General features: G+C 33.9%; 1 protein-coding gene across 3 annotated transcripts; it reads left to right on the forward strand.

Moving 5' to 3' along the window:
* Positions 1-1,909: 1,909 nt before the first annotated feature.
* On the forward strand, positions 1,910-20,729 carry LOC116115919 (valine--tRNA ligase, chloroplastic/mitochondrial 2). Of its 3 annotated transcripts, XM_031402055.1 has the most exons (27): positions 1,910-2,119; positions 2,213-2,282; positions 2,881-3,007; positions 4,828-4,911; positions 5,245-5,339; positions 6,819-6,910; positions 7,105-7,158; positions 8,185-8,237; positions 8,360-8,421; positions 8,836-8,911; positions 10,314-10,397; positions 11,104-11,252; positions 11,381-11,498; positions 11,609-11,725; positions 12,058-12,278; positions 13,694-13,783; positions 14,328-14,439; positions 14,554-14,664; positions 14,816-14,953; positions 15,794-15,844; positions 16,005-16,117; positions 16,429-16,576; positions 18,440-18,544; positions 18,655-18,756; positions 19,030-19,102; positions 19,205-19,371; positions 20,431-20,729. In XM_031402055.1, the coding sequence occupies exons 1-27, from the start codon at positions 1,975-1,977 to the stop codon at positions 20,557-20,559; spliced, it is 2,886 nt and encodes a 961-aa protein (XP_031257915.1). In that variant the 5' UTR covers positions 1,910-1,974; the 3' UTR covers positions 20,560-20,729. The 3 variants fall into 3 exon arrangements, with proteins under 3 accessions (XP_031257915.1, XP_031257916.1, XP_031257917.1); XM_031402056.1 differs by lacking the exons at positions 19,205-19,371; positions 20,431-20,729 and having other exon boundaries at positions 18,701-18,756; positions 19,030-19,064; XM_031402057.1 differs by lacking the exons at positions 1,910-2,119; positions 2,213-2,282; positions 2,881-3,007 and having other exon boundaries at positions 4,830-4,911; positions 6,819-6,884.
* The last annotated feature ends 464 nt before the right edge of the window (positions 20,730-21,193 follow it).

Here is a 21,193-nt window from a genome sequence, read left to right on the forward strand (position 1 = left end):
GGGGGGTGTTGGCGATAATAGAGCATTATTCCTTGAAGACAATCAAGGCAGCAATCAATCTCGAGACAATCAAGGCAGCAATCAATCTGGAGACAATCAAGGCAGCAATCAAACAGAGAATCAATCCAAGCATTAAGGAGCAATACACGGCAATACAGACGTTGTACAAATATATAGGAGTTGATTAGTTGTAAATATAGAATATGTAGATATCTTTCCTTGTATAGCTTGTACTGTTATTGTTAGCTTTTAATACTTGTAACAGTTTTCTATATAATGAAGAATCCTACACTATAAGCAATTATTGTGGCTTCACTATTGTCTCTAAAATCTCTTCACTGGTTTGATATTACAATTCCAAGAGTACTCATTACTCTTACCTCTACAACAACAACTATTTCTTCCCCTAAACATTCTTCTATTCCTTCTCCTATTTCACAAAAAAATTCACCACCTGGCATACAACTTTATGTTGATTTACTTTTTACCTTTTCTACTATCCTCTCTGAAGACACTTGGATTTCTCGATCACTTTTTTGGATTTTAGGTTTTCAAAACTCCAGAAGCATTATTTTTAACTCAGTATAAGTATGCTATTGACTTATTGCAAATATGCTCAATGCTAAGAGCAATCCTACTCCTATGTGTGCAAATTCTAAATTGTCTTTACAAGATGGTGAGCTGTTTTACAATCCCACTCTGTACAGGAGTACAATAGGAGCCATGTAGTATTTGACTTTATCAAGACCTAACTTAGCTTTTGCAATGAATAAGCTAAGTCAATTTCTTAAAAGTCCAACTATAATACACTGACAGGCATGTAAAAGGCTCCTTTGATACCTCAAGGGTACTCTTCATCATGGATTGAGCTTTAAACCTTTTGGAAATCTCATTCTAGAGAGATATTGTGATGCTGATGGGGCTAGTAGCACAAATGATCGAAAATCTACTTTAGGCTACTGCATTTACCTTGGTCAGAATTTAATTCAAGGGAGTTCAAGGAAGTAGAAAGTAGTTGCAAAACCATCTACAGAATCTGAATACAGATCATTATCACAGGCTCCAACAAAATTGGCTTGGCTCCAAAGCTTGTTTAAGGAGATGCAAATTTCCTTACCCTCTTGTCCAATTTTGTGGTGTGACAATATGGGAGCAGAATCATTAGCAGCTAATCCAATGTATTACTCTAGGACAAAACATATAGAAGTGGATATCCATTGCATTAGAGAGAGAGAGAGAGAGAGAGAGAGTTGTAGCCAAAGAACTGGAAGTGAGGTATGTTTCAAGTGAATTTCAAGTTGTTTACTTGCTTACCAAGCCTTTGGCAGAAGCTCGGTTTGTGTTTTTCAGAAGCAAGTTTACTACTCCTTTAGAGCAGTTTGACTCGAGGGAAGCTGTTGATGAAAACTCAATTTCAAAATAATGTACTTAGCTAAGCTTGGCTTTGACTTGTTGACTGTGCTTACTCAGCAAGTTCACAATTACAAGCTACTGAGCTGTACATGTTTGTAATTAGTTCTTGTTCAACTGACAGCATTATTGATGTTAAAGAGCAACTTATATATGACCAAAGCATTGAAGTTGTTTTGTTAGTATTTTTATTTGTAGTGATTTTGGAAACTGCTTCATTTTATGTTTGATTTTGTATTGTTGTTTGTTGTGGATTCAGAGATCGATTGGGAGATTTGATGTTTTAGGTTTTATTTAGTTTAGTATTTGTTTTGAAATTTATTTAATTTCTATTTGTTAACTACCCGTTCTGCCCCCACTTAGGTTAACGGCTCCTGCAATGAGGGGGGTATATTCTATTATATTAAATGGCAGGATCTGGAAATAATAGACTAGAACCTCCGGGGGTGTGTTTATCTACCCATTTTTCGTTATCCAGTTTATTCCCTCTACTCACTCTATGCCACTGAAACATAAAACCCAAGCTTCCTCATTGCTAGGGTTTTTCAAATTTCATGAACAATAATGATATCACAAATGACTCTCTCTGTCTCTACTCCTTCTCTCTTATCTTCCTCCAGACTCAATCCTCTCATCTTCTCTAGACGACGCCGTTCCATTTGGCTCTCCCAGTGGCATTTCAATGTTATCAAACCAAGATTCTTTGCAGGTACTTGTTCCTGAGCAGTTTTATGTGTTTGTGTTTTCTTTTGTTTCTCTTTATGTTATTTTTACCAGAAAATGTATTCTTGGTGGAATTCAGTTGCTGCAGCGGAGAATGGTGGGCTGCCAAAGTCATTTGATTTTACTTCAGAGGAAAGAATATACAATTGGTACTAAACAACTTACTAATTTATTTTTGTTTTTGGTTTTGTATATGCTTTAATCTCAAGATATTAGTGTCAACATTTTAAATAAAGGTTCAGAAAATTTTTGCTAGTGATAAGGTACACCAAGATACTATATGTTTACTTTGGTCTGACTGAAGAACTTTTTTCTCCTTAAAAATTAACATGATGTGACTGGGAATTCTAATTGCTACAAAAATGAGAGTAATTTCTTTAATAGAGCTGACTATGTAACATACTTTAGGTAGATTATGAATGGACCAAGCCCCGGGGATAGATGGTAATAGTTAGTTGTATTGCCTCTTGGATTTTTTTCTACTTCCCAGTCTCTACTTTCCAAGCCCCGAGGATAGACGGTTGTGGAGATGCTCGTTTGTTTGTGAACCCCCATCTGTAAATTTGCTTGATTTTTATGATTTTTTTGTTCCAAAGTAATTTTGTATTTACATGATATTTTTCAGATTGCTGCATGCATTACCGGATAGCCCTCGGTTTTGTATCTAATTGCTCTATGTATAGCTTTTGATAGTTGCTTCTCACCATTTTTTCTTCCACATGATATATTCATTGTGTTGGATGTTAGGTGGGAGTCTCAAGGCTATTTTAAGCCAAACTGTGAACGGGAAGGTGATCCTTTTGTGATATCAATGCCACCTCCTAATGTCACTGGTTCGCTGCACATGGGCCATGCAATGTTTGTGACTCTTGAGGTTGTAAAGATGGTTTTTAGATACATTTTACCTGAATTTAATTTTCATTGTATTTGATGTCCCCCTAAATTTTTTGGTCTATGCAAGCATATTCTTTCACATCTTTCTAATAAACAAAAAATTGTTCTTCCTTATCTTGATTTTCTTTCTTGATGACTTCTAAATTTTTCTTGCACTTTTTGGTCTATATTCATGCTGGTATTACAATGTGTTTTGCATTTCTTGAACTGCTAATGTTGACCTGGGGTTATTTTGTTTACTTATGCCCCTAGTCAGCTTCACTAAACACATTAAGATATCTGTTACTTTATATTGCTCTGAGAACTGAGCTTATAATGGTCGGAGTAAGGTTGTAGGATCATCCAATGGTTTATTTCGTGAAAGTGGCTAGTTTGATATTGCCAACTGTGGCTACTTCATTCTGGTATGCAGTAAAATGAAGCCTTTTATCCTAAATTCAAGATGGTAGGATACTGATTAGGTCATGTAATTTAGAGTTATAATACAATGAAAGAACAATAATTAATTTGATGTCTCTGAAGTTGAATGAATGGAATAAAAAAATTTATGATGATGCTGGAGAGGAAGATGCTGAAATTTAATGGGAAAAGGTTCATGTCCTTGCTTGGCTTTGAATTTGTAGTGTAGGAGCATATTACAGTCATCTTTAGTAAGGAAAATTTGTAGTGTAGTTAGATGATTTTTGGGTTTGGTTTTCTTGTGATTGTAAGGTGTCTCGTTTAGTGGACTGGTGCTCCGTATTTTTGTAAACTTTTCACTGTCTTGTAGAAGAACTGGGGAAATTGGCTGGAGCAACTTCACCATTTCTTTGTTTAAATGCTCTATAACCAAGAGGCAATTAGTTAAAGTTAATAAATAATTTTCTGTTTTCTGCACTTGAAGCTTTCCTGTAACCTTTGAGTGGACAAATTTGGACAGCCATTTTTTTTTTTTTTTTTCAAATTACTGAGATGATAGTTAGATATATAAACGGACAATTGCTGTTGTTTATGGCTTCAAAGTAGACCGATTAAGAGCACTAGTAGAATTTTTTGGAAATTGTTGCATCTGGCAGGACTATATACCCATCGTAGATCCTGAATTAGTTGTTGATGTATGTTGATGATCATAAATGTTTTCTGGGTTATAATTTGCATGTTTAATTCTAGGTTTACAGCATTTATGTTCTTTTTGTACATTCATTTCTAATTCTTTGATTCTTTGTGGTTGAGTTTCTATAATAATATTGGGAATCCGATGTAGATTGTAACTCTGAATTAGATCAATTCTTTTTTGAATCTCTCATTTCTAATTCTTTGATTCTTTGTGGTTGAGTTTCTATAATAATATTGGGAATCCGATGTAGATTGTAACTCTGAATTAGATCAATTCTTTTTTGAATCTCTATTCATGTAATTCACTCAACTCTAGATGATATTCCATTTTTTTGGGTACATAATTCTTAATACAGACTTGTATTTTGATCTGGACATTTGAAATTATTTCGTTTGCTGTGCAAACCAAGGAAAATGATGAAATTGTGTTGTATCAAGTTGGAAACCCAATGGACTTAATTTCATTTATATCATATTGCTCTGACTATGATGAAAAATCTGGTCATTTCCAAGCTGTTGCACATGATTTAAACTATCTTCTCTTCTCTTTCCTTGTTCCCCTTTTATTTTTATTTTTTTCTTGTCTTCAAGAGTCAAGACCTATTTTACCTAGAGATCATGAATATGTTTAATTCTATGTGCATTTTCTTGTCTTCTGTAGGTATGTTACCATTCTTATCTACTTTCTATGGTCTTCTTTGCCAGGATATAATGATTAGATATCATCGAATGAAAGGAAGACCAACACTTTGGCTTCCGGGGACTGATCATGCTGGAATTGCAACTCAGGTACTTTGTCTAACCAAAAGGATCTATACATACATCGTTCAGTTGTTTTTTTTTAAACACAGTAATCAATTCATGCGGTCTTTTGTTGATGATCATCCATGCTGCTGATAGCATTGGGAAAAAGTTGTCATGCATATAATAATCAATGTACATAAATCTTTGTTGACTTTCATCAATGTTGCAGTTTTCAGTGGAAGATATTGTTTAGTTGTTGTGTACACTATTGAATGAAGTATGAAAAGTTTGTGATAAGGTTTCGCTCATTTGGATTTTATAGGTTTTAAAATTAACTTTTTTTAGCTAATATGCTTTTTCTTTTCATGATGTGTACAGTTGGTTGTTGAAAGAATGTTGGCGTCTGAAGGACTAAAAAGAGTTGAATTGAGTAGAGATGAGTTCACCAAACGAGTTTGGGAGTGGAAAGAGAAGTACATACCCCTCCTTCATTTATTCCTTCTGAAAATCTTTGTTTTTCGTTTAAAAGTGGCTTACACTCTGCTTGATGATTTGCTAAATCCGTAATTGTATGACTCCTCACTGCCCCTTTAGGTTTACTGAAAATTTAAATGGATAAATGTGTTTTAAGATTATAAATTTCCTTTCCAATTTTTAGGGCATCTCATTTAGTTTTAGAATTTGTTCGTGTTTAATTGTTAAAATCTCATCACTATCTTTAACTTCTGTAAAAAAAAAAAAAAATAGATCATTTTAACCCCAAAAATTGAACATTTAATGTACGAAACTAGTAATTTAACTAGGAAAATATAAACCAAGGACAAATGAAGAACAAAAACATTTTATTTCATTAGATCTTTCTTTACAACAATTGTACTACCTTTGAAAATAATATCCTTCAAATGAAAGTGAAAAATTAAATTACCACTGCACCACAAACATTTGGGAAAGACAACCTCTTTCCCAAACCCATATAATCATTTCTAGCATCTCAACCACTTGCTGTGGTAGAAGAGATTTTAGACTTCCAAAATAAATCTCAAAAGCATCCCATCACCTTAATCTGACACATTTTGTTCCACATTTAGTGTCAAAAGCCCAAATTTGCAATCGTGCAGTGACTCAAATGCTTGATGCCACATTTAATCCTGCTCATCTTTGCTGCTGCACTCCATAGCGTATAAAATTTCCTTTCAGAGATCTCTTACGTTCTATTAGGATGATACATGTTGCTGTCAACACCTCCATATCCCGCTTTTATGACTTGTTCGATGTTGGACTTAAATGGCTTTGACATGGCATGGTTCATTGTGGTAGTTGATGGTGATGGCAATGCAAAAGGACACCAATTCTTGGACTTGCATGATTGATACCTGTTAGGTAACTGGTTAAAGCATTCAGATAAGAGATAGGCAGATAAATCTTTGGGTATGTCTTTTATTTTGTTATTCTTATAGTCTTTGTCACCTTGACAACAGTTTACAGTCTAATGGAGGAGAAGATTTTAGGCCTAAACTCTGGGAAAGCTTGTGGAAATTTGCGATACATATTTTATGATGTCCATGGGTAGTGATCTCAATTCACATTTATCTGATAAGGTCAAAGTCCAAATTTTGGGGCCGTCTTTAGAAAATGTAACCTCAAATACAGTTTTAGATGCTTGGATTTGGTATTCCTTGGGTAAGGGAAGTTGGGTGAAAGATTGGATTATAGAATTTAATTGTTCACTTGTTTATTTTCTCTTATTCTTTTGCCTGTGGTGTATTCATTTTCTCTGTTGAATTCTATGGATTACTTTTCATTTGAAATACCTCCCATCATCTGGAGTGCTAGTTTTTGTTCTGCTTGCCTAATTATTGGTGTTTAAGGTTCTTTATTTTTTAATTTACTGGTATGATTATTTATATGAACGGGGTTGTTTCTTCAAGCTTGCTGCCTCTTTAATATGTCAGGTATGGTGGAACCATTACTAATCAGATTAAGAGACTTGGTGCTTCTTGTGATTGGACTAGAGAAAGGTTCACCCTTGATGACCAGCTAAGTCGTAAGACAGATATTCTATTATAAGAACTCTATCACAACTGAAAACGTGTGTGATTATTGTGGATAGTACAAGATTTATGGAGTTTTAGGATGTGTAGATGTGCCAACCATGATTACAGCCTTTATTGCTCAAACATTATAGTAGTTTGGATTTATTGTTATACATTCTGATATATCATCCTTTCATTTTTGCAGGAGCTGTTATTGAGGCGTTTATTAGGCTTCATGAGAAAGGATTAATCTATCAAGGTATAGACTGAAGTTCCTTTGAACATTGTTCTTCTGGTCTTACCTGACCAGGAACTCAGACCAAAGCAAGGTTTTTAGGGATCTTTGGATATGGATTATATCCATAAACTGTGCCCTCTTTTGTCAAGGTAGCACTACTTTATTGGTGCCCCTTTTAAAAGAATAAGATCCTTATGCCCTTTCAAAAGTATCAGATCCTTACTTCCCAGCCCCTTTATTGTGTCTTGATTCACTAGTATGGCTTACCTTTCATCAATGGAAATGTTTGAAGTGTTACTTGCCATTTCCTTTCAGTCAATGAGGTTATATGACCTAAACGCTTGCACTTGGCTCCTTTTCTTCTGAAAATTGCTTTTTGAATTCATACGATAGAAAAATATTGACAGAATGTGAATACTCTTGACAAATATGCTTACATTTCAGACATGCATATTATACTGTTCTTCATATAGTAATATAAATATATAATTTGATGCAGAAGAAAGCTTTAAATTCAAGCTTCTAGAGGCTGGCTGCCTGAATCTTCACTTATCATTTAATTATGTCTAGGCTCCCTAGCATGTAAACAAGTTAGTTAAAAGTGCTGTTGTTTCCTAATGCAAAATTAAATTACTCAAAATCAATATCTTAACAATGCCTGTGATATGTTGATTTTAAGTGTAGTTCTTTAAATGTGACCAAAATATAATTATACTTCTACTCACAAAATAAAAATAGAAAAGGGAACCAAAATCTCTTCTGACTTTCTTCAATATTAGACTTAAATACATATGTTTTGGAGTTCTAGGAGGAAGAGTAATAGATACATTCCTTCCTTTCTGGAATATTTACAATCATCCAATGGTGAAAAAATGAAAAGGGTTACTGCTGCTAAACATTTGGGACTTTTATTTTACTTCAAGGTTCTCAGATTACTATGTGTTTGAGTATGCAAGACATCTCACAATTTTAGGAAATTAAATGATCTTTGATTTTATAATTACCACTATATGGATGATCAGTTAAATGAATTAATATTTTTTTCAGGGTCTTACATGGTTAACTGGTCTCCTAGTCTACAAACTGCAGTTTCAGACTTGGTATGGTTTGATTTAATATGGATATTGCTCTTTTTAGTGCTATTATGTTTAAAGTAATAGCTTTTGACCTAAAGCCCTTTTTTTCCCCCATCTTCTTCTTACTTATTATTTTCTGTGTTAAGGAAGTAGAATATTCTGAAGAGCCTGGAACCCTATATCATATTAAGTACCGTGTTGCTGGAAGGTATTTACCTGAGTGTTATTTTGTGCATTCATATAGCATGTAGGATGCACATGAAAAAAATGAATTTTTAGAGTGATAAAAGTAGAACTTCAAATTTTGGAATAACAGTAACAGAGCATAATATACAAAGTCTTAACCATTTTTCTGTTTGGTTCTTGAAACGATACAATGGGAAGGAAGATGTCTTTTATTTTTGCTGCCCAAATGTATATTGGTTTGGCACTTAAGTTTGTTTTAACAGTAGATCACTATTTGGTTCTTTCTGTTTTTAATTTGTCATGCAATTGAACTTTATCTATGTGAAACTCACATTTGCTTTTGGATACTTATAATTTATAATTTAAGTCTTTGTTTGTTACTTTTCAAGGGATTTTAATCTCTACATATTGATGTTTAGATGTTCTTCACTTGCAGTAATGACTTCTTGACTGTAGCAACGACACGCCCAGAGACTTTGTTTGGGGATGTAGCTATTGCAGTAAACCCTAAGGTAGAACACTTACTTTGCCTTGAACAAATTATTCTTAGACGGATGGGCCTAGCTGCTCAGAAGTTACTTTGTGTATATTGTCAGCATAAGGATTCAATGGTTTCTGTTATGGTGCAGAGGTTCAAATAAGCTAGGTTTCACAATTGGCAGGACTGAATATCTAGAGTCATTGTACTCTATAGAACTCAAAATCTTGAATACATCATATGAACCAATCCTGGAGATCAGTTTGGATCTCCGTTTGCCTTCTGCATCTTTGTTATTTTAAATTTACTTAAGAAGGTAGCATACTGGGATTAAACCTACATTCTGTTTCTGCATTTTTCACTTATTGTGAATTAGCTTGCTTCAGTAAATTATTTCTAGCTGATACATTAGTTTATATTTGTTTCCCACTTTTTAAATCCATGTTTGCTCTTGAAAGTGGCTACTTCCACAAGTTTAATCAATTCTGTCAAGTTTTGTAAAAAAAAACTATTGCATGGCTAATTACTTTATGGTTCAGTATCAAATTTGTAATATGTAATTTTGTTGTAGCATGCAAGTGGTTTGCCTCTACCTTTTCCAACTGTATTCTCAAAATGTTTTTGGTGGATACCTTAAGGCAGATTTCTTCAAGGAGCATACATCACTTCATGTGAACTGGATGACATGGCTGATATAATTTGTCCATTTTGTGGTGCCTTTCTAGAACATTTTTATCCTCTTGCATTGTGCTGTTCCTTAGTAACAAACAGTTGTGGACCTTACAGAGCAGCATTGAAATTGAAAAGAATTTTCAATATAAGGATGACTGCAGTTTTTGAATGATATGGTCCCTGTATTAGAAAAAGACTTGTTGTGTCTTGCATCTTATCCATATCAACTACAATCTGGAATATGTGAACTTTGAAACTTTTTGTCTACAAACTACAGTGTTGCTTAAGTTTGTCATCTGAGAGAGTTTACCGATTTGTAACTTCTGCTGTTTCCGCGGTCATCTTGGCAAAAGTAATTTGTTTCAGATGATGGTCCAGATGGAGATTCTCCTACATGTATCCGGCCAAATTTTGGCTTGTCCTAGTCTTTTTATGGGTATTTCAGCCCGCATTGTTTTAGCTTGATATATAGAATATTTTCTTATGTAATTTATTACCTTATCCCATGTATTTCATGGCATTTTTATTGAAGCAAAACACCAATGAATTGTGTCAGCATATTGCACAGAAAATTGGTTTGTCTGCATACACAAACTGGTCAACTATGCCTTAAATTACAAAAGTACACAGATGCTTTTAACACTGTATGTTTCATGTACAACACATGTGCAAACACTCACAACACTCAATTTCTCCAACATATCCAACATGTACATATTTTATATATCAAGTCTGAAAAGTTATATTTTATTATTCTTATGCAGGACGATCGTTATGCCAAGTATATAGGTATGATGGCGATTGTACCTATGACATATGGTCGTCATGTCCCTATTCTAAGTGACAAGGTAAGAGCATTTGTTTACCGATTTTTTTATGATTATGTTTTACATTTTGTTTCAATTTTGCTAGTATGATGATAGCATAGTGATGGAAACCTCTCCTAAAACTCACCCCTATAGTTAACAATAACAGCCAACAGCCAATAAAACCCAGAAGAACAAACACTACCAGCAACCAAAATACCCAGGTAATGATATATATATGTATTGATAATCAGCAAGAGAGATGCAAAGATGATAAACAGCCAAAACACAACCCAACAACAGCCAAAAGAAACAAAGAAAACCAAAAAAGAGAAATAGAAATAATGTTGGTCTTCGAGGGCCAATTCCTCCCGGATAAAGCTGAACTTTGAGGGTCAGCACCTCCAAAAACAATTCCCACAAATCCAAAAATGATATCCCTACCCCAGTCTCACGTCCCTCTTTTATAGATTCTAAGCAACTACTCACGCCCTTTACCCTTTTGCCCTTTGCTTTTACCGTTTTGTTACCCTAGGTCCATCACATAGTAATATTTCCTTGCGCCCTTCAATTAGTTGTTCCTTGATTGAGATTGTTGCATTTCCATTTGAGAGCTTCCTTGGCATTTTTCTCTTTTTTTGGGGGTGTGGAGTTGTCAAACTTACCAGTTGTGTATTCTTCAAACCCAGTTCTAAAATTTTGCAATAACTGATATCTGTGTTATTGATCTTTTTTTTTGTGATGGCAGCATGTTGATAAAGAATTTGGGACTGGTGTATTGAAGATAAGCCCTGGCCATGATCATAGTGACTACCTCCTTGCAAGAAAACTTGGTCTCCCAATCCTTAATGTGATGAACAAGGATGGGACACTTAATGATGTTGCTGGACTGTACTGGTAATACTTTGGAAAAAATTTATTACATCATTCTGGAATAATTTTATTTGGTTGTCAAACAGTTATTGAATTGGAGAGAACTTTTTATGTTCTACCTGAATTATATTTCTATGACTGTTGAACCTTAGTGGTCTTGATCGGTTTGAGGCACGGAAGAAATTGTGGTCAGAACTTGAGGAGACAGGCCTAGCTGTAAAGAAGGTGCCTCATACTTTACGAGTTCCTAGATCCCAGCGTGGTGGAGAAGTATGTTAATGATGTCTTTGACTAACACCCTTTCAGATTTTGAAAACTGAATAGAATAGATGTCTCTTTTATGGAATTTGTTAATAATGTTTCTTTGTTTCTTCTATTAGGTAATAGAACCACTAGTAAGTAAGCAGTGGTTTGTAACCATGGAGCCTTTAGCTGAAAAAGCCCTTCGTGCAGTTGAAAAAGGAGAACTAACCATTATGCCTGAAAGATTTGAGAAGGTATGTGGAGTTGAACTGTAAGTGGCTTCATTTTGATCTCGATAGAAGGTAGATAAACTTTCTTTTGTTTCTTTGTTCTTTGTGGCAATTTCCTTAACCTCCTCTATTTGGTGGTTTCCAGTTGATGATCCACTGCTTAGGTGGACTTTATTTTGGCTTCTCTGGCCATGATTTTCCAACATCATTTATGCTGATTTATCAACTTAAAACAAAAACTTATCCAATTACCTTTTTTGCCTATCCAGCTACTGCAACTGTTTATTTAACCATAATAAACCATAAACTGCCTACTTAGTGCTTTCATTTAGACCAGATCTTTTTCTTGATTACAGATTTACAATCACTGGCTATCAAATATTAAGGATTGGTGTATAAGCAGGCAACTGTGGTGGGGGCACCGTATACCAGTTTGGTATATTGTTGGAAAAGACTGTGAAGAGGAATATATAGTTGCTAGGGATGCTGATGAAGCTCTTGAGAAAGCTCGTGAAAAATATGGTAAAAATGTGGAGGTATATCAGGATCCAGATGTTCTTGACACCTGGTTTTCAAGGTTTGTTAAACAACTTCTGCTAAAATAAGCTCTTTCTCCCTGAGCGTGTTTATTTATTTTTAACACCTGAATTTTCTTTTCTTTTTTTTTTTTCCCTTGAAATTTAACTGCTTACATATGATGATGATTAAATAAAAAAAAAAAAAAGGATGGTCTTAAAATGTGTCCTAAAGATGTGTTAAGACCACTAAAAAACAAAACTTTTTATTGTATCATTCATTTTGTTTTTAAGAAGATACAGAAAGACATTTTTCAATGTATTGAAATCATAAAAAATATATACTTTTGTAACCTTCACATGTGCTCTTAAGACACATTTAGCCCACCCATAAAAACAGCCGCATTATTTTCTTAGATCTATGTCTGCCATTTCTGTCCTTGCTGAAGCCTTCGTTGTATTTTAAGAAACTCACATTCTCCTCTTATGTACCTCCTGTATTCCCCTTATTTTCTTATTCATGAAAATTAGTTGTACTGAAGATCTTCCTGCAGTCTGTGTATAGTTTCATTTGATAATAAATAATCTTGAAATTGCATATAAAAGCTTTCTTTAGAGGATGCATGAACAATTTCTCGAATATTAGTTATATAATTAATTTTTTTTTTACTTGTTCATCAGATTGTGAATGAAACCTTTAAGTTTGTGCGAAATAATTTGTTATTAATTTCTGAATAATGATTTTTATTAGTTACTAGGCTGCTATGATTGAAAATTTTTACAATATACGAAAAGTGGAAGCACTTTTTGCCTAAAATATTTGTCCAATGAAAGATTGTATATTCACCAAATGTCTGGGAATTAGTTTGCATTATTATACTAAATATTGATGCACTATAAGTGCTTTGTGTAGTTTGCATTGTTATACTTAATATTGATGCACTATAAGTGCTTTGTGTCAGCCTCTTAATTTCATCTTAGAATTGAGCTACGATTTCTTAGTAGGCTCATTCAAGTAATACAAATTTCTTAAAGAAAGAAACGACTTAGGAGTTGGCCTAAAATTTTTAAGTTTGTAGATTGGGTTTATGTCTTTGTTATGTAGAATGAAGAAATTTTGCAAGAAAAGTAGCTATCAAATAAATAAGAGTTAACTGATTACTTAATTATATGGGATTAAGATGGTTACATTACTTGGTTTCATTAGTTTTGGGTTAAAACTCTTAGATAACAGAAAAAAATAAAATAAAATAAAGGTATTTTAGTTGGAACTTCAAAGTGAAGTGAATTACATATTTCTCAATCTTATATTTTCATACTCCAAAATTTCCCTGATGGAAACATGTGAAAGCTCAGATAAGAGTTATTGTTTGTAGTTCCGCACATCAACACTCTCTCTTCGATAGCATACACATTATATTTTTCTATATAATAAATATATCCTTTCTGAACATATATTGCTTACTTTTATCTTCAGTGCGCTATGGCCTTTCAGTACTCTTGGGTGGCCAGATGTGTCCACGGAAGACTTTAAGAAGTTTTATCCGACAACAATGCTTGAAACTGGGTATGTATCTTTTACTGTTAACCTTGATTTTTCTTTGTTGGGACTTGTTGATGCAATTGAATGATTATTTTTTTTGATGAAGAAATATGGCTATTTTTAAGATTGTGCACGCTGATGGGACCATTGATTTACCAAGCAGAGCTGGAATGAGTTTATATCTTCCAATTAACACGAATTATGGATGGGTATTGTTTGAATGACCATCCTTAATTTCCTAAGATACATAATATAGATTAATATTTGTGGAATGTATACTTAACATGAGGGATATCGTGAAAAGCCCTGTAAATAATAGATAATGAAGTCGCAACATTAGAATGTAAAATGGAGAGTTGACGCACCAATGTAGCACTTAACCCGATTTAATATCTCTGTTGAAGTAGGCACATCTCTTATGCTTTTGTTTGGCCACTCTGTTGTTTCTTAGAACTATCGAAATGATATTCTTCTTTGGTAACATAACATGATGCTGTAACTGGTGCTTGAATTTAAACTTTGCATCTGATGATTGTTGGTTGCAACACTTGTCTCTTGTTTGGGGCAGGCATGACATATTGTTCTTTTGGGTGGCAAGAATGGTCATGATGGGAATTGAGTTCACGGGGACTGTTCCATTTTCATATGTTTATCTTCACGGGCTGATCCGAGACTCCCAAGTGAGTACTTTTCACAAGCAAAGCCACTGTTTCAACATTGATATTCAATCTAGTTAAGTGGCAATTCTGTTCTTCAAAATGGCTAGTTTGAGTTGTAATGCTAAGTGATGTCAGGGGAGAAAAATGTCAAAAACATTGGGGAATGTGATAGATCCACTTGATACAATCAAGGAGTTTGGCACAGATGCCTTACGGTTCACTCTTGCTTTAGGAACTGCTGGTCAGGTTTGTCTTAAATTCTTAAAACTGCAACATTAGTCAATAGTTTAATAATGAAAATCTGCATCTTGTGAAGGTGCTGCTTTTACACACATATGAGTCTCAGGTTATGGAAGTATTTTGCCTTGTCATTTGATTTCTCATGCTCTTCTTCCAGGACCTCAATTTGTCTACAGAGAGATTGACCTCAAACAAGGCCTTTACCAACAAATTATGGAATGCTGGCAAGTTTGTTTTGCAGAATTTGCCAAGTCAGAGTGATACATCTGCTTGGGAAACTATTCTAGCTTATAAGGTTTGTTTATCCTTACAGTTTAGGAATCAGAGAGATGAATGGTCCTTCGACTAAAGAGAAGATAGATTTACTAACAAAGAAGAAAATATATTTCACATTCTCAAAATGTCAGATCAACAACATCACCAACCATATGCGAATTTCACATGACCTTTTTATTCAATATTATGCTTCGGAATAAGATTGGATTAGTAGAAGATACATCATTTCTTCTGTATCACATGGCTTGAAAATTGTAAGTTTTTCTCCACACAGGATATGGTCATTAACTTATCCTTATATTTAAGTATATCATTGCTTCGCAGACAGCATGATCAGTATGAATATGAGTGAGAAATACACATGTAAATTTTTTTTTTTTTTTTCCTTTGAAAAAACGAAAAGAAAAGAAACTGCAACACCTTAAAACTTCTATTCCCTCTTTTTTCTGTGATGCATGATTTTCCAGTATTTGAATTGGGTGCTGAACTACAATTTTTTAAGTTCATTCTCAATTTATCTATCTCTTATGTACTAACCTCCCTTATACTGCGGCTTAAATACAGGAAGACTTATGTGGTTTTAAGTTTCACCGAAAACTTTTTAATTTCTCCACTGAATAATATTATTCTTCGATAACAGGTCCAAAAGTTCTCATTTAATTGATTTAGTTATAGTTCTATGACTTACCAAATCATTCCATCAACTAGATAATAATGCCATATCACTTGGGATTAGGAAATATGTAATAACTTTTGGGATAAGGAGTGTCACTTGTTCACTGTTGCAGCAATGTATATGTTTAAGGCAGTATCTTATTCTTTAAACTTACGACTTACTTCTTTTTTTCTCCTTTTTCAGTTTGACAAAGAAGAGTCCCTGCATGGTGCACCATTACCAGAATCTTGGCTGGTAAGAAAATCATTATGGTATATTTTCTGGATTGCCAGCTTATTATGGCCCTGCAATTAACCAGATAATTTCATTGCAATGTGTTATCCGATTTCTTGGTGTTGTTGACTGTAGAATGATTATATAAAAAACACATCAGTTAACTGCGTTTAATTTTCAGGTCTCAAAACTCCATATGCTTATTGATACAGTCACTGCAAGCTATGAAAAATTTTTCTTTGGAGAGGTTGGAAGAGAAACATATGATTTCTTTTGGAGCGATTATGCCGATTGGTATTTTCAACAACTTAACAGTAATTTTATGGGACAATATGATTTGTATGTTGTTATATTCTCTTAGTCTTCCGTTTAACCATTCTTATGCCTAATATTCCTATGCATGTGAGTGTGCACACTTATGGGGTATATCTTCCTAGGATATACATTTATTAGTTGAAGTTGATATATATAAGTCTTTTCAACATGGTGGAAAATATGAGTATGGCAAAATCTTTAGGTTAACCTTCACAAAAATTTAAAAAGTTTTAAATAAATGGTTCATAAATATTCATGTTGCTAAGATTTACTATTTTTCCCCTTTACAGGTACATTGAAGCCAGTAAAGCTCGCCTGTACCACTCGGGACGTGATTCAGAGGCTTTACTAGCACAGGCAGTTCTATTGTATGTTTTTGAAAACATACTAAAATTGCTACATCCATTCATGCCATTTGTGACTGAGGAACTGTGGCAGGTAATTAGTTTTTTTAGTACTTTAGGAAATTCTTTGAAATTTGAAGTGGAATCTTATCATTTATGATTAAAGTTTGTTATTAGATTTTTGCTGAATAATTGGTTATTAAAGTTTTGCCCATCTTTACTAGGTTTAAAATCTTTTCATTAGTGACCTTGTGGAGTGTTTAATGATATCATCATATCTTTCACTTGTAAAAAGCTTCATTATTTTTTACCAATGACTTTGTGGCCTGACGGAATAGGCTTCCTTGCAAAAGGCATGGCCCTTGGTATAAGCCTAGGTATATGGGTAGGGAGGGATTTAGGGTGGGGAGGAAGTACAAGAAATCAAAAGGCAACGATATCTTTTTGCATTATATATTTAGATTTAGAGATGGTTTAATGGAACTTGATTTCTTAGTGTGAACATACTGTTGGAGAGGTAGGAGAGACTAAGAAAGTGGAGATAAAGTAGAAGAATTAGAAATGGGAGAAAACAAGAGGAATCATGTGAAAGGCCAATATTAATTATTTTGTATTCATCAAGTCTTCCCAAGAAAACACAGGGTCTCATTATGATTGTGACCAAGGCACAAGTAACTTTGACAAAAGGGGGAAAAAAGGTTTAAATTCCTTCAATGTAATAAAGCTAACATAAAATGGAGCAAAAATCGTGAAATAGATTACTTCTGATATAACTACTAAAACTTGATTTTTGATTCTCTACTAGACTCTTTAGCAAATGGCATTTGAATACATTCTTAGGCACTACTACACATTTTTGTTAGAGAGCAGTAAAAATGAATTAACAAAGCTGTTCTGTAATGATTATTTTATCTTTGTGAAATCATTAATTCTGTCTCAAAACAAGCAAATTCAGATTGTTATTATAGTTTCTGTTTTGGCCATTTTGGTCTTTTTACTTCTTTTTTTTTTTTTTTTTTTTGGATAAAGAAACAAAAAAGATTTAATTAAACAAATAGTTACATTATTGTTCAAGTGAAATACAGGTCCCTTGAAAGGAATGGAAAAATAAGATACAAAAGGAAGACAACATAACATCTTAGATTTAAAGGAAAAAGAAAATTAAACCACTGCAGATTTTTAATCTCTATAAATAAATAGGAAAGAAATCACCTGAAATTGTGTTGTAACTAAAGCGTGCAGGGAAGCAAGAACACTTGTTATATCCCATATTCTTGACCTCTTCCACCTCTCACACCAAATAAGTAGACATTAGCCAAAATATAGCATCTCATAATCCAAAACTTTGTCTCCAAATGTGTTTTGATATTAAATAATAATGCAACACAACTCTGGAATCGCCTGAGCTATTTCACCTTCCTTAAAGATCTTAACCATAGTTTTTAAAAAAAGGGCAATGTAAATTATTAAAGCTTTCCACATTCCTTCTATTCATAACACACCAATATGGAGAAAGATAAGGATCAGGTCACCATTACTGAATAGCGTTAGCTCTACCAACCTTTCCATGAGCCACCAACCAGGGTAGGAACGAAACTTTGGAAGCCTTCCATTTCATCAACTGTTTGGTCATGTCTTTCATAACATGATTAAAAGTGTAATGCAAGCAGGAAATTGCATTTCATCAGAAAATTTTATCTTGTTTCCTTTTCATGTTATAATCAGTATTCTAAAGTCTTGCTTCCTGATTGAAGATCGTTCTTTGAATTAACAATAGATGGTATGAAACATCCTGCCAACACCCTCTTTGAATTATCGTTATATGAAATAGACACATATAGCTTTTCCTTTTTCTTTTATTTTCTTTCAATGGATTCTTGATTCCTTTTTTACCCCAGTGGAGTTGTTTTTCAGTGTATGATGTTTTTACCCTTCTCTATGTTTTAATCTATAACAGGCACTTCCAAGACAGAAAGAAGCCCTTATAGTATCGTCTTGGCCCCAAACTTCACTTCCAAGGAATCTGAACTCAATAAAAAGATTTGAAAATCTACAAGCATTGGTAAGTTTATTAATCTGTTTCTGTTTCTCTCATTTCACCTCCAAGTCTGAATTTTCCTTCTAACTTCAATGTTATTTTTTGTCATTAATATTTTTATATTTATGAGATAGACTAGGGCAATTCGGAATGCTAGAGCTGAATATTCTGTTGAGCCAGCTAGGCGTATATCTGCATCAATAGTTGCAAATGAAGATGTCATCCAGTATATATCTGTAAGTCAGCTGGTTACCTGGCCATTATCTTGTTGGAGGAATTATTTTTTCTGTTTACTACTGTGCACAGTCTGATTTCAGTCAGTATTAAGCTTGTTGTGCCCATATGCATGCCATATTGCCAAGTCAGTTCTGACTGCTAATAGCTAAATCTTAAGGCTAAGTTGGAAATAAAGTCTTGTTCTCTGAGTTTATGGACATTAACGTATGCGTGTTTGCAGTTTAAGCATCGTTATGGGACTTTATTTTTTGTATATTATTTGTTTGATGCAGAAAGAAAAGGAGGTTTTAGCTCTCCTATCAAGACTGGATTTACAACATATACATTTTACTGAATCTCCTCCTGGTATTTTTACTTCCAAAATCAGTTTTCTTTGCCTGGTATCAGTTGGTATAATTGATTTATGGATGTGTAAACATTGTGTATGTAAATGCTACTTTACTTCAGGGGATGCAAATCAATCAGTTCACCTTGTTGCCAGTGAAGGACTAGAGGCGTATCTCCCGCTTGCTGATATGGTGGATATTTCTGCTGAAGTCCAGCGCCTTTCCAAACGCCTTTCAAAGATGCGATCGGAGTATGAAGGACTTGTAGCTCGCCTCAGTTCCCCAAAAGTATGGACTTGATTCTCTCTTTGTTGTAACAAATACTTAAATACATGCATAAGCACAAAGTTATCTACATGTCCTTAAATGGAGATGTGCACGTGTATAGCATCAAATTCAGGTAGTGGTTTTTAGAGGAGAATTCACATGCACAAATATTGCCAAACATTAAGTTTAGATACACAAAGCTCAAGGCCCATACACTAGAACTAATTAGAAAAAGGGCTCATCAAAATTTTTTTGTAGTAGTTGCTAGCTTTGCCTGGATGTCTGTGTTGTTACTACAAAATGTGATCAGATTTGCACCAATAATTGTGAAAGTAGAGTTCCATTTCTGAAAAAACAAAAGGGGTAGACCTTTCATGCTGTTTAACTTAATTTCAAAAACAGAAAAAAAAAAAAAAAAAAAAAAAATTATATATAGATATAGATATATAATTCAAATAAAGAAGATTTTGTTGGCTCTCTCTTGGTGGAAAGATGGCTGCTGATTGCCGAAGCAAATTCCTCTGTAGAGATTGTTAGATCTCTATCAATTAATTAATCTATGAATATAGGCTTTTGTTGCACATCTTCTTGATTTCTTGATGATATATGTTCTTGATTTCTTGATGATATATGTGCAACAAGTGGTGGTTCCCTTTCCCTCTCCGGAGCATATTTCTTTCTATATGTTNTGTTTGGTTAGTTGGTGGGTATGTTATATTAATATGTTTGGTTATGGGGAATAAATTGGTGGGTATGCTATTTAAATTACTAAATTGTCCCCCTTTTAAATATTAATATAAAATTATTTTTATTATTAATTTTTGAATAATTCTTTTAACCCCCAATATTTCAGATTTAGCTAAAACACCCCCGCTTATATAAAACTTTAATTTATGACATTAAATTAATTAATCTATGAATATAGGCTTTTGTTGCACATCTTCTTGATTTCTTGATGATATATGTGCAACAAGTGGTGGTTCCCTTTCCCTCTCCGGAGCATATTTCTTTCTATATGTTATGGAGTTTGATAAGGAAAATGAATCGCTCCATTTATGTAACAGTTTTTGCTCTATGCAGTTCATAGAAAAAGCTCCTGAGGATGTTGTTCGAGGGGTTCAAGAAAAAGCAGCAGAAGCAGAAGAGAAAATAAATCTGACAAAGAACCGTTTGGCTTTTCTTCAGTCAACTGTTTTGGTAACAAAATAGTCTCATCATTGGCTTTGGTTACATTTTCCCTCCAAAACCAAGGCTGATAAATGAATGGTTTATCGTTGTTTTAGACAACCACTGATAACCCATTCAAAGAACAAGCAGCACCGTGATTGACTGCGGCTCAACGAGGAACTTTGCATGAACCGTGGCTGTTTGCGTGGAAGCACAAAATTGCCTGTAGGAGCCATACGATGTGGATTGACAGTGAGTTATTAGTTTCTTGGTGTTACAAATCTTTAGCTCCATTCGTTTGTATTTCCTTCCAAGTTCACTTTTTCTGTTAGGTTATAGGAGTATGTATTGAATTAAGAATATTCAGTTATCTCTATTGATCATCTCATCACGAGGGGGAAACTGGTGTAAATCACATGATAACTTTATTAATTGGAAATCAATTTTTTTTTGTTTTTTAATTTTTATAAGAAAAAAGATTAAGAAAGTCGATAAGTATAATATTTCCAACTGGCATTAAAATTATTAGCGTCCATCAATCCAGAATATACTTCGAAAGTGGACATCATATTTTTAATCAATATTAATCCCGCATTGTCCCTCAATCTACCACTAAAACGAGACATCATTTGCTAAAATATTGAGAGCAATGTTATAAAACCCAGCCCGGTCGGTT

This window comes from Pistacia vera, unplaced genomic scaffold, assembly GCF_008641045.1.
Source record: "Pistacia vera cultivar Batoury unplaced genomic scaffold, PisVer_v2 Contig757, whole genome shotgun sequence".
Lineage (NCBI taxonomy): Eukaryota > Viridiplantae > Streptophyta > Magnoliopsida > Sapindales > Anacardiaceae > Pistacia > Pistacia vera.